The 13,489-nt window shown below is 39.7% G+C and overlaps 3 protein-coding genes across 4 annotated transcripts in view; 1 reads left to right on the top strand and 2 right to left on the bottom strand.

Annotated features, from left to right (window-relative positions):
• Positions 1-1,142: 1,142 nt before the first annotated feature.
• On the bottom strand, positions 1,143-5,405 carry stmnd1 (stathmin domain containing 1). Its single transcript, XM_032580332.1, has 5 exons — positions 5,215-5,405; positions 4,180-4,351; positions 3,927-4,072; positions 2,874-2,999; positions 1,143-1,716 (listed from the first exon to the last, which is right to left on the bottom strand). The coding sequence occupies exons 1-5, from the start codon at positions 5,275-5,277 to the stop codon at positions 1,273-1,275; spliced, it is 951 nt and encodes a 316-aa protein (XP_032436223.1). The 5' UTR covers positions 5,278-5,405; the 3' UTR covers positions 1,143-1,272.
• A 763-nt stretch (positions 5,406-6,168) lies between these two features.
• LOC116731672 (tektin-4-like) lies at positions 6,169-11,163 on the bottom strand. The gene is made up of 9 exons (XM_032581488.1): positions 11,134-11,163; positions 8,905-9,132; positions 8,602-8,727; positions 8,325-8,530; positions 7,976-8,228; positions 6,970-7,077; positions 6,743-6,886; positions 6,543-6,622; positions 6,169-6,462 (listed from the first exon to the last, which is right to left on the bottom strand). The coding sequence occupies exons 1-9, from the start codon at positions 11,161-11,163 to the stop codon at positions 6,258-6,260; spliced, it is 1,380 nt and encodes a 459-aa protein (XP_032437379.1). The 3' UTR covers positions 6,169-6,257.
• Positions 10,079-13,489, top strand: part of LOC116730828 (piggyBac transposable element-derived protein 2-like) — a 3,738-nt gene continuing 327 nt past the window's right edge. Inside the window, exons 1-2 of one of the 2 annotated variants that reach the window (XM_032580331.1) lie at positions 10,079-10,239; positions 11,828-13,489. The exon at positions 11,828-13,489 is cut by the window's right edge and continues 327 nt beyond it. In XM_032580331.1, the coding sequence (XP_032436222.1) occupies positions 11,833-13,489 (1,657 nt within the window). In that variant the 5' untranslated portion in view covers positions 10,079-10,239; positions 11,828-11,832. Of the gene's footprint in view, positions 10,240-11,823 lie in introns of both variants that reach the window. The other variant, XM_032580330.1, reaches the window with a different exon arrangement.

The raw sequence follows: 13,489 nt of genomic DNA, 5'->3' as shown, positions 1-13,489 counted from the left end.
TTGTAATATGGCAAAACATGGAGACTTCCATGGCTCATGGATACTTTTGAAGGTACCTGCCTCTGTTTCTACCAGGGGGAAAGTAAAGGTAGTATTTAGATCACGTCATTACCGATTACAAAAGCAGGACATGCTAAAAATGCTTCAGTTTTTCTTCTTTAAGGTTATTTATCCTTAACATAAATATGTATCAGTTTATCTAATAGTATCACAGGAGCCTGCAGCCATTGTCACATCCATCTGAGTATAAGCTGTTCCTTTAAAGATCCTCCACGTTTCAGTGAAATGCAACCTGATGCAGCTCCTTACTACTGGCTCTGTTTTATTAATGCAACCACACGCCTTTTAATGTCCGTAGAGAATCGTGAATAAAATGAGGGGAGGGGGCTGTTTCAAGTTTCTTCAGCTTGACAATGGGGGTCCGGTTAGGTTGCATACCCTTATTGTAAAGCTGCATGCTCACTCATCTAAATCAGCTCTTTCTTAAACAACATGGAGCCCCATTTAAAGAGTTGATTTAGACAAACAGCTCTAATTTAGGCTGAATCTCTTGATGGATTTAACTCTACAAGGATCATAGTTTTAACATATTGATTCAGAGCTTAATTACCTTCAAGATTAAGTAAACAATACAAAATTCCCCATGGCAAAAAACAATCAGAGATTTGGGTTTATTGAGTTTAATCACGACAAACAGAAGTGGGAAGCTTGAAACTCGAAATCTCTTCTTCGTCCGTTTGGACACAACACCTCCTGTCGCGTCCTTCAAAGCTAAAATGTAAAAATATGTTTTTATTCCTGAAACTATTAATGAAGCACTCTTTGATTTGTTTTTCCTGAAAAACCGGAATATTTAGACTCATAACTATTCTGTATGCTTACTAGAATACTTCAGAAATAAATCTTATATCTTCTGAGATTAAAATCCCCCCCTTTTTATAAATTATTTTACAGATTCAATGGCATTACTTAAGTGAGTAGAAAACATGCATTACTCACTGAAACGACGCCATCTTGTGTTGAACAAAAAGTCTGCTCTATTTCTACCTCTTTCTAAAAAGTCAGCGAAACTCTAACAAGAACTCATTCAGTTTTTAAGGTGAGCTCAACATTACAGTTCAGTAAAAACAGAGTTCATTTGCCCTTTTACATTTGTTTAATAAGATCCATGAGGCCAACAACATCTTCTGTGAATGTGCAAAATGAAATCCTTTGGCTGCCTTCCTCTCCTCTCCTATGAAGCGCTGATTAGAGGCTCCGTTATGTGATAAACTAAAACATTTCGTCCTTGTCCTCGGCACGTTGAAAGCTGGAGTCACTCTCCAGTTCCTCTAAAGAATCGAGGAGCTCGCCCGGCCTCAGCTCCTCCACCGGAGTCAGCTCCTCTTCCTCCATCCCACCTCTCTCCAGGTGATCTCCTTCCTCTCCCATCTCCTCCCTTCCTTGCCTCGTTTTTTCCCCCTCATGTTTTTCCTCCGGAGACTCCCTGCTGTCTCCTTCAGCCCCTTTGACCCACTCTCCTCCCAGGGCTCCTTTGCGTGGGGCCTGGCCGTGGAGCGCAGAAGCTGGAGACGCCGCGCTGGCTGCTGGGAGATGTAGCGACTCCACAGGACTCAAGGTCGAGTCTGTTTCCTCCTCGGCGCTGGAGACGGGAGCCGGTCGTCGACCTTGCGACGTGTTTGTCCTTAAACGGTTCTTCATTTCTTCTTGCTTCATCTAAAAGACGATGGAAGGAACAGATCTTCATGTGAGCGAGAAATGAGACAAATGAACTTTTCCGCGTTTTTTAAAACCACAAATTTCGACGTAATTTATGAAATGGCAGGAAAAGGATACATTGCTGAATTTTTTTTTCCTTACAAATAAAAATTTTAAAAGTGTGGCCTCAATTTTTAAACACCCCCCTTCATGCTGACACCACTAAAAAAACAGCAACATTATTGAGCAACGGAAAGTTGTGGAAAAGTTTAAAGTAGAGTTGAGTTCAGGGTTTGTACACCCTTCCCACAGTAAAATTCAAGCACTTTTAAAAGCATTTTCAAGGTACGTTTTCAAATTTTGAAGATAAAAGCAATGCAAATGAACTAAAAATAGACTATTTCAATTCACAATTATGACATAATTTACTATCACAGTGATAACTTGTGGTAGTACTGTATATTCTACAGTAAGGAGAAAGTACACTAAAATATAGTAAAATGTTATGTTTTGAAATGTCTCTCTTATAAACTGCTCTGATAAAGTTACAATAAAATCTCTAAAGAGTTTTCTCAATACATTTTCTGGCATTTAGCAAATAGGAATCATTTTGGTGATTCTAATTGACCTGAAACAAGATCAGTTTTATCAAATTCAACTTCAGACAGAGAGACAAAATATGTATGTGCCTTTTTGTTGTCTTCAAGTAACTTGTTTCAACTTTAAATAACGCCCTCCGATTTACATTTGCCAAACTCTGCAGTTTGAGTACCAAGAACTTTTAAGGATTTTCCAAATCTTCCAAACACCTAATTGAAAATTCGAGCATTTTCAAGGATTTCAAGCACCTTACAAACCCTGGAGGCTACACAACAATATTCTAGGATTTCAAAATCCAACAGAAAGAGGTGAAGCCAGTCTGTAGAAGTGCAATGCTATAGAATGTCCTCCTTTTAGCTGGGGTAAAAGATCATGTGTATTGAGTATTGCCTCAGAGGGACTCAAAACGAAGGCATGCAACACTTTCTCATATTTATTAGTGAAATTTTTCTTAAAGCCATCTACCCTTTTTCTGACATTTCACAAACATGAGTTCCATAGCATCCCTATAAAACAGGGTTGTGGTTGTAATGTGTGAGGAGCACAAGACATTAACATTGATCCAAACACTCCACCTTGCGTCTCTCCTCAGCCAGCCTCATTTTTTCATCAAACTCTTCTCTGCTGTGGCTTTGAACCTTTTTGGCCTTCAGTGACTCCAACCTGGCAGGAAGTCTTCTAGTGACGCGTCTGGATTCGTCCTAATAAGACAAAACACACATTTTCACTACAATTACTTTTGCTGCAACAACTGAAATGCAGTTTACCGGTTTATTTCAAATGCTGTGCCTCCTTCTACACTCAAGACATGTTACAGCGTTTAAAGTGATGTTGCTGACAAAAGTTTTGATGCATTCAGGAACAATGACATTATGTCCAACTCTAGTTCCTAAAGTTTTGTAAATGAAGGCAAGTCTTCACAGGCTATTTTGCACCTCGAATGTGGGATTTCTAAATTGTATTAAGTGAAAATTTACTTAATCCTGGCCTTCATTCACTTTCTTTTATTTTATCCTGCAGAATTGATCTTGATTATAAAGTTGGACCTGTTTATAGACATGATGAAGGTTATAAGTAATTGGAATAAAAGCAGGAAAAATGTAACTTTTAAAGTGTGGCGTGACTCTGTGACATACTGGTTGAGTTTAGCATAAAAAATATATTGCCCTGACATAACAAAAGACAAATATAAAACACTTAATATTTAAGTATTTGATTATTTTTTAACACCTTATTAATTAATTACAACATGTCTGATGAGATATGAAACACTTCTTACCTCCTGTTAAAAGGAATTTAACATTAAATAAGTAATTATATAAGATTATACAAAACACTAACGTATAAGTTTAACAATATATGATGGTTCTGTTTTGAATTTTGACTGGAATTTGAGATAAATTTGAGATGTTTCTGCTTTTGCCTGTATTTTAAAGGGGTGTTCACTGAACTCAGTTGAAACTCTTTGGGACAATAAAAGTCTAAAAGTATCATATGACATCAAATGAGTAGGAAATTCTCAAAACTGACCAATGTTTAAGCTCAAGACGTATCAAAGATAAATTCCAGTTCTAACATTAAAACAGGTACTGGTTGATCTTTTCAGCCACAGAAGGTGAGGCTCCCACCATGATGCAGTAGGCAGCTCCACTGTCTTTCTCCTGTATTTGTCCCACTGGGATGATGCCCTGACTCCACAGCTCTTCCAGTATCTCCATGGATTTGGGACGCCCCTGTGCTGTGACGTCATCCTGCAGCAAGTCCGACTCAGCATCTGAAGTAAAATCAATTCAAAGAGTAATTTTTTCCCCCCTTCCATGCAACATGATGAGGTTTGGTTTTTTTGTGGTTTTTTTTAGCTAGTTTGCAAGTGAAACTCACCATTTGGTGCAACACATTCCATGGGGCTCTCTGACGGTAGAGGAGGGATTTTATTTGGTAATCCTCCAGGTAACACCAGATGGTCTCTGTTTTCCATCATGACCCCGCTGTCCGTTGTGCCCTTTGACCTGGCTGAGTCGCCACGTCCGCTGGATTTAGATCCTGCTTCATCCTGATACAAAAGGAGAGACGGAGAGAAAATTACGACTCAGGACTTTACAAAGTAGTCGTTATACTTTCTGAATGTTTTGACTGATGCTGTCATGAACCAATGAAAGTGTTAAGATGAATAAAGATCAGAAAATCTTTTATTAGTCCCACAAGTGGGAAATTTAAGTGGACAGAACAAAATAAAAGTAACATAAATTAAAAACAACAGAATAAAAAACAGTACAGTGTAGAAAGAACACCATATAAGTAAAACTAGAAATATAAGTACAACTACATCAATATATATATTATATAATACAGTTGAAATATAAGTGCATATATATATATATATATTTACAAACATTTACATGCACATATGCCTATACGTACTTACAATACATATACATATGTACATGCACCCACAGACATGTATATGTAAACGTAAATACAAAAAATAAATTATGATAATTTACATATATAAATGTGCATAACTCAACTGAAACAAGAGGAATTCATTTCAACAGAAACAAGTTAATTCAAACACCTTAATCAATCCGCAAAAAAATAACAAAAAATTATAATACAAAGGTGAGCCAGTGATGGGGTTTTTTTTTTAGATAACATAAGCAAAGTCAAAGTAATTATGTTTGTTTTGTTTTTTAAGTTTAATCAACTTATCAGATTTTACAGTGTAAGCCGGGCGACATCTAAGTGAGCACAGCCTTTTTTATTATTATTATTATTATTATTATTTATTTACTCCAACAGCTGGCACACAACAATTCAGCTCAAACGACTGACAGTTTCAAACACCTCTGCAGGTAAATAGCGGCTACTTTCTCCAGAGTTTGAGCCACTTAACGCAGGTGGAAACGCCGAGCATACCTCGTCCCGGCTCGCCTCCGCCAGCGGGTGAACCACGACGCCCGTGGAGCTTGAACATCCCATCTTTGGCAGGTCAAAAAGCGGACGGATGAGAAATGCGTCGCGTTTTTACCCCTCCAGTTTGTATACAATTACCCGTCGTGCATACTTTCACACAGTCTCTGTCTCCATGGCCCCGACCCGTTGCTAGGGCCCGTTGCTACAATAAATCTGACCCGGTTGATACCCAGGAACAAACAGAGAGCGACCAGCGAAAACATCTCTGGAGATGGGTTACACTTAATTACTGCAGGTCACACCTCTACGGAGGTCAAAAAGAGAGGAATCTTGTTACCTGAAAAAAAAAGGTTTTAGCTGAAAAATAAAGTAAAATAAGTGGAAACAGCATGTTGATATTTGAATGTTGAAAACAAACAAAAACATTAATTTAAAAAAAAGAAAAAGGAAAATTATTACTTGACATTACTCATTACTTTGAGATTTTTTGTTTGTTTTAAGGAGGTTGGGGGGAATAGCAGCTACTGTACATTTAGTTTGCATTTATAAATCAGGAAATATCAATGTATTTTAAAGAAGCTTAAACCTGGATGATAAAATGACTACTCAATGTGCAAAACTTTGCTTCGGTCCCAAATTTCTTCATATATTATAACTGTAGACTCTCAATGATTTATTGAATGCTTAATTATCTTGTATTTTTCAACAGAAGCAAACTAAAGCCAGTTTACGTAAAAAACAATTCACTTTTATTTGCACATGACTGATGAGTAATAAAATACAATATGTGAGCATTCTTCACTAATTTGAGAGGCTTGATGAGATTTCAAGATGCTCATGCCCACAGTTTTGCCTCTCAACTTTTTTTTGTTTCCTTTCCAAATAATCCAAGCAATGCAGATTTTTTTAAAAACCCATTCATTTCTCTCTAAACCCCAACAGCTCAATGACGGACACTCAAAGAAAACAAGTTCATATAAATAGTGCTAGGCATTTTATTGGCAGTGCCACGTAAATAAGACTATAGGTGGCAGCAGCAGCTGCGTCTACTGCATGTCGGGGTGAGGGCTGGAGCTCTGAGTGATTCTACAAAGCCTGGGTTTGTTACCCAGAACCACAGATGTGTCGACAGCCAGCCGGAAGCTCTGGTGGAGGGCCTGGCACTTCCGCGCCACGTCAAGCGTTTGAGCATTTTTCAACAGTTTCTCCTCCACAAAGATCAGATGTTTCTGTGCCACGGCCAGGTTCTGCCTGTGAAGGACGGCAACAGGAGGGTCAGTCGGCAGAAAGTCGGGTGACAGACGGATTACTGGGGGAGGGAGAGAACTTACTGGGTGAGCTGCAGCACCGACTGAAGACCAGCAAGCATCTTTGCCAGATCCTGTCTCTCCAGAACGAGAGCGTTATGGGGCTAAGAGAAGGACGAGAAAAACCAGGTTATGATTTGTTTCAGCTGTAACAAAAACAAGAAGAAAAGAAAAATCTAATAATACCCTCAGGTATAAAACAACCCTCAGGCTGCAGCACCTACATTGTCCAGGCAAAGCTCAAATCGGGGTCTCTGGTTGAGGATTTCCAGAAGGTGGGTGATCTGGTGCAGCCTGGACTCACAGTTCTGAATATGTTGGAGCAGTCTCTGTATGTCTTTGTTCAGATCAGAAATCTCTTGCAGGATCTGGAGGTTACAGACAAATCAAGGAGTGAAATGACCAAGTTTGAGATGCTGTGAGGTTGTGTGAAAAGTTGCAGCATGCTGACCTTCTGTTTCTCTAAGTTCAGTGAATCCTGGAGCTTGGTCAGCTCCTGGATCTTCCTCCTGATTGCTTCTGCAGTGCTGTTGCGTTGGCGCTCGTAGGCATCTTTCAGCTGCAATCGTCGGAAAGATGACAGACATTAACATATGTCACTGACCCTAGTACAGCAATTATTTTGGTTATTTTAATGAAGAATATCCAGGATAATAAAATGCGACACTTATCAAAGCAATTTCCTAGCCTGTGAACTTGCTTACTGGCAATGGCAATAAAGTGAATATGATTCTCATTAATGTCACATATTGTGTGGAGAAATGTTAATTTATGTTTAACTTACAGTTAGCATAATTGCTAACATTTATTGAAACCGATTGCCTGCCATGGACTCCAAAGTAGTCGCCATATTTTAAGAACTAACATGGACTGGGAACGTGGTGATATGCAAACTTGGGATTGCCTGAGAACTTCTCACGTGGATAAGGAAAATGTTTTCTTCACAGAGGTGTTATGGTGGTCAAAGGGGACAGAAACAGAGCTATCTGAGCTCAATGACAAGAGGTATGTTGGGAACAGTCACCTACAAAGCATGCTGATGGAGCAACATGCAGTGGGACAGTCTTGGTGCATCTCTAATCAATAATTAAGAACTGGAAACTTTGAGCCAACATGATAATGATCAGAAACAAGCAGCAGGACCAAGTATGTTGAGAAAAGGCTTTTTGTAAATCCTGGGCACAACTATAATACATCTATTTTGTGTCTCTGCAACTTGCTTAAGAACATTTATCTAAAGATTATTGAGGATGTGTGTCTATATTTCAGCCTTTGTGCATAAATTTGACCCAATGCATAGATGAAAACGATTGAATATATAAACTTTACTGCCATTTCTCCCTTTAAAAAATGCACAATTTGAAGCCCCCCTCCCCCCAAAAAAGAGTAAGACATTTCTGGCTATGATTCATGCATGTAAACTCCCGTCAGTAGCTGTAGATGTGACTTGGTCTTACATTGGCCAGGAGGAACATCAGGTTTGCCCTGCAAGCGGACGAGTCCTTCAGCAGGTTTTCAGCTGTCAGCTTCAGGTTTTGGCAGTGAGATAGCCACGTCTCATAGCTCACATGGTTTGGTTTGATTGAGGGAGCAGGTATGTGAGAGCATGGGGTGTCCACCTCAAAGGTGATACATTTGGTGGTGAGTTTGATGGCTTCGACCTTGTCTTGAAAATCATGCAGCAGCCGAGAACGGACTGCCTTCAGAGCGCTGCAACAGGAAAACAGAAGTTAAAGCTAATCTTCCTACTGAAGGTTAACTTGTGCGCCAGTCTGATTAATTCAGACTTTTCTTTTTATGCCTGACCTTAGCTTGTCGAGTAGGATGAAGATCTGCTTCTGCAGCACCTCTCTGCTCTCGTTGGTCATCTGCTCCTCTTTCTTCAGCTTGAGGAAGACTGGGTCCTGTCTCATACCCTCCGAGCACAGGCTGCTGCTGAGAGCCACGCAGTCACTCAAAAGCTGACTGTACAGCTGTCTCTCCTGGAGACAGTGCTCTGCCGTCTCTTTCGCCTGAGGGCACAATAAATTTTACAAAATAGTCCGCCTTTGTTCTCTGAGAGTTCGATTGCTGATGCAGGTACCTGCTCCACACAGATGATTTCTCTTTCTATCCGCCGGATTAACTCATAAATATGGGCCTGCCAATGGCTGATCTCCATGTGGCGGGATGTGAAATGCCCCATTGTGTCACGAACAGACAAAGGAACCTTCAATGATAAAATGGAAATACACCTGAAATCAAGAAACCTCCAACAAAAAATATGACCGGATGAATTATTGAGCTACAGTGTCCCAATAATTTAGTTAAACAAAGGCATTTCAATTTTTGCTATCCAACAAAACATCTCAAAATTTAGCAGTTTGGCTCAGCAGTTGGGCCTTACCCGGGCAATATTATTGCTATGCAGGGAAAAGAAGATTTCATTCAGCTTCACATAGTGGTCCTTCTGAGGTCGTGGTTTGTTGTACGACAGACTTATACCGTCAGCCAGGGCAGGGAGAGTCAGTTTACCTTCTGATTCCTGCAGGCAATCCATCTTTGGATTATTTTTCCTGTGACATAAAAAAAAGGCAAAAAATGCACCAAAAATAACTTCGTTTTTCCTGAAATACTGCCAAGAGAAAATGGTGAATTTGATTAAAATTTTTCAGATTTGATCTGTGAAAAGTAACACTAAACACTCTTACTTACCACATTGTTCTGGTTTTCTGTAAAGAAGGCCAAAATGTTGACTATCAGTTCAGTTGGAAACAAAAGTGTTGGGACAACAAGAAGCCTATTTGCAATGAGTAGAGCATGGAAGACTCAAACGTTCTCCAAGGAAACAGGTTTAAATGTCAACAAAGTTAAAAACAAGTAGTGGTATCCATGATTATGCTCCATTTTCAGAACAAATCAAACAATAACAACTTGAATTCTGAAAAGAATTCTACTAAAGCAAAAATTATTGCATTAGTTAAACCTGCCTAGCAAAATAAATGCGGCCAATATTTAGTAGAAAATGAAAATAAACTTCAACTTAGGACAAGTTAAAAAAAATTCCAACTTCTTGTAAACTGTAGTCACAGATTTACCTAAAGAAACTTGATCTAGCAAAAGTGTCACTCATGTTTCAACTAAAATGAATAAACTAGCTAAAGCTTAGGCTTGTGCCCTACATCTTTGTTTACAAGTTAAATACAGATGTTTAACTTTTACTTTTACGACTTAAACAAGGTAGAGTGCAATTAAAATTAATAACATTAGTAATGATATTAATGAGACTTGAAATCAAGATGTAAAAATTCCAAAGGCCCCAGAAAACCTGGAATATTTTTGGTTTTTTCATATGACTGTCCATGTATGTTACCTACACACCAAACAAGCAACGTCTCTGCTTTGTGAGACGTGCAATTATATTGTAAGATATTCATATATCCTCAAGAAAAAAGTATTTCTGATAATATTGCAAAGAAACGCGTGTTTTAACTACATTTTTAAATGAACTGGCACTCACAATATGGCGACAACGTTGACGTACAACGAGACTTTTTGTCTAATTCTATTGGTCGGTGAGTGAAGTACATCCGGTTGCTGATAGCAGAAGTGTTTACTCTGGAGACCACACCGATTTTAGCTACAAAATTCAGCAAATTATCCTAATTCGCGGTAAATTGTGCCGTTCTAGAAATACCGACCAACTTATCGGTTGCTTTTACTGCTGGTATGTCGAAATAAGGTATGTGTGACATAGATTTTCGGAGTTATTTGCCCATTTGGTTTGTCGCGCTTTCGCTACATTAGGCCATAATGGCTGCAAATGGGTAGTATTTTGATGTGATACAATAGAAACCCTGGTGTTTTTCACACTGCTTGTAAAAATATGTTTTTTTCCTGATATATCAAAATGAAACAGTGATCACCAGAACCTCGTAAAAGAATCAGTTATGATCTGATTCAACCCTTGGCCACTTTGGATTTAAATATGCTTCAAAATCAACAAAAGAATGGTTTCTCTTGAGGAAATTAAACGTGTGGAATTTTACAGAGAAGACTGTCTACAAGCGATGTGCTCACAATCTTAGAGATTTAGAGAACTTCTTCTAAATTAAAGGTAAAAATGTAATATCACTTTGCTGGATGCTGACAAAGAGAAGACTTTTCTAGTTTTCATATTTCAACCCCTGACATATTTGATTTCTAAAGAATTATGCTGGATAAATATCCTGTATAATTCGACTAAAGCATTATAAGGTCAGATAAGTTTTGAAATTATGCATCATAGTTGAAAAAGGTAATATTTTTAACAGGGCTATGTTCTACTTTTTATGCTCCCATTAAATAATTATGATTGTGATACCGTCACACACTGTATAAAAATAATTTTTTTCCCCATCCTTTGGCGTTGGACCAAACTACTTCTTGTTTAGATCAGTTAGAATAACCACGATTACTAATTTATATTTACATACTATGGGAATTATAAGATTTTTATTTCTTAGAAACTTCTTTTTAACTTTCAGTACATTTCATTGGCATTTGGAAGAATTTCCTTTTAAACTGCAGCACTTGAATCCAGCATTTTGGGAATTCCTCCACAGGCTTCTCAAAAAGGGCTTCATGATGCCCGCACCAAAACAATGACGTTCTCGTTTATAACCATTTAGGAGACACATTTGTGGCTGAGTTTTAACTTCGTGGTTGATGTCTTGAGATTTTACTTCAATATTTCCAAACAATTTTCTTACTTCTTATTTTCTGAAGTACAGCAAAACGCTTCCCACCACAAGACACTCGTGCTGCACAGTCGGGATGGTTTTCTCAAGCTTTCGAGTTTGCCTTTATCCCTTCAAACGTAAAAAGGGTTCGCATTATGAATTAAAATTTCAATTTAGTTTCATCAGACCAGAGGACATGTCTCCAAAAAATAAGATCTTTTCCCCTGAGTTCATTCAGAAACGTATTAATCTTTAGGACACAGAAAGATGAACCAGACAGGTTTAACTTCAGACAGTAAAAAAACAAGGTCTATATGTCTTTTTAATCAATACATGCAAACTTCTGGTTTCAACTGAAACTGTTTATAGTCATAGTAATCCTAGTGTACACAAACTAATTGATTTAACAAAAAGGCTACAAAAAAATCCTCTCTCATTTTTGCATTTTATAAATAGAAATAATTCTGGGTAAGCTAAATCAAAGATTAAACATTTGATTTAATCTCAAAGAACGTGTTGCGGTGTATCCAATTAGATGCTTTTAACTGCAAAACAGAATTAAAATAGCATGCTGATTTATAATGACGTTTGCTCTCTATTTTCAGAAAGCTGCGATGGACACATCACCTTTCTACGGCGTTCCGCCGATTGAAAGCGACGACAGCTGCCTCAGTGACAGCGACAGCGACAGCGACGAGGACAACAGAGCAACACCAAGTGACGACAGCAGCGCCGACGAAGACCCTGACTGGACTGACGACGCGACTGCGCGCACCAGCGCTGCTACGACGAGAAGGACGTCAGCCGCTGCTTCGACGAAATGGCAGGAGGTCGTGTGGGACTCGGTTCAACAGCAGACCTCTGCAAAACACTATCCTGTCTGGCAAGGCACCCTTCCAGATGCGGATGAAATCAGAGAACCCGTTCAGTACTTCCGAGACTTTTTCGACGCCGAACTTTTGGAAACGATTTCGCAGCAAAGTAATCTATATTGTGCACAAGAAAATCCCAACAGTGCCCTTAAATTGGATCCCAGTGAGCTGGAGCAGTTTATTGGCACCGTGATGTATATAAGTGTTGTACACTTGCCAAGGTTACGGATGTACTGGTCCAATGATTGTCGAATACGGCAGGTGGCCGATGTGATCTCCCGAGACCGATTTGACGAAATTACAAAATTCCTTCACTTCAACGATAACAACAACATGGCGGCGAGCAACAGAGACAAGCTCTTCAAAATCAGGCCAATTGTTGATTCCCTTCTGCAAAAATTTCAGGCTATCCCTCAAGACCAAATGCTGTTCATTGGTGAACAGATTGTCCCTTTCAAAGGGAGATCCTCTCTAAAGCAATACATGCCCAAGAAGCCTCATCGATGGGGATATAAAATCTACGTGCTTTGTGACACAAAAGGTCTGGTGCATTCGTTTGACATATTTACAGGCAAAACCGCTGCTGAACACGGAGAACCCGACATTGGGCCGACTGGAAACATCGTGCTGAAGCTCGCACAAGCCATCCAGCGTGCCGACCATCACCTGCTCTATTTTGACTACAGTTTCTCTTCCTTGGACTTGTTCGCTGCTCTTGCGAATAAGGGGCTTCCAGCGCTTGGGACGGTGCAGCAGAACCAACTGCAAGGGTGCTGTTTCAGCACCGACTCCGATATGAAGAAAAAGGGAAGAGGGACGTTTGAAGAGAAAAAGGTTGTCTTCGACGGTGCAGAAATGAGGGCAGTCAAATGGTTTGACAGTAAGGGGGTGGTCGTTGCCAGCAATTTCCCCGGTGCCCATTCTGTCTCTAGAGTGAAAAGATGGGACAAAACGTTGAAACACAACGTCTTTGTGACATGCCCGAGCATCATTAGCCTGTATCACAAGTTTTTGGGAGGCATCTATGCGCTCAATGCGCAAATTGCGTCGTGTCGCATCCAGGTCAGGTCAAAGAAGTACTATCACAGGTTCTTTTTTCACTTTGTCGATATGGTGGTTGTGAACAGCTGGCTGTTGTATCAGCGGGACTGTGATTCTCTGGATGTTCCAAAAAAGGAGCGGAAGGACTTGCTTGCTTTTAGAACATCAGTGGCGCAAGCGCTCTGCATGCAGTTCAATGAAATCTCCAGCGTAAAGAGGGAACCGCCGTCACCTGACGTGGAAAGGGAATTGCAAAAGAAGAGATTTCGGGGTCCATCTCGGGCTCTTCCAACCATGGAGGTCCGGTCAGATGCCGTGGGTCACTGGCCAATGACCGACAGTGAGCGGCAGCGCTGCA

The sequence above is a fragment of the Xiphophorus hellerii genome, chromosome 13 (genome assembly GCF_003331165.1).
Source record: "Xiphophorus hellerii strain 12219 chromosome 13, Xiphophorus_hellerii-4.1, whole genome shotgun sequence".
NCBI lineage: Eukaryota > Metazoa > Chordata > Actinopteri > Cyprinodontiformes > Poeciliidae > Xiphophorus > Xiphophorus hellerii.
This window is presented reverse-complemented; position numbering and strand designations above follow the sequence as displayed.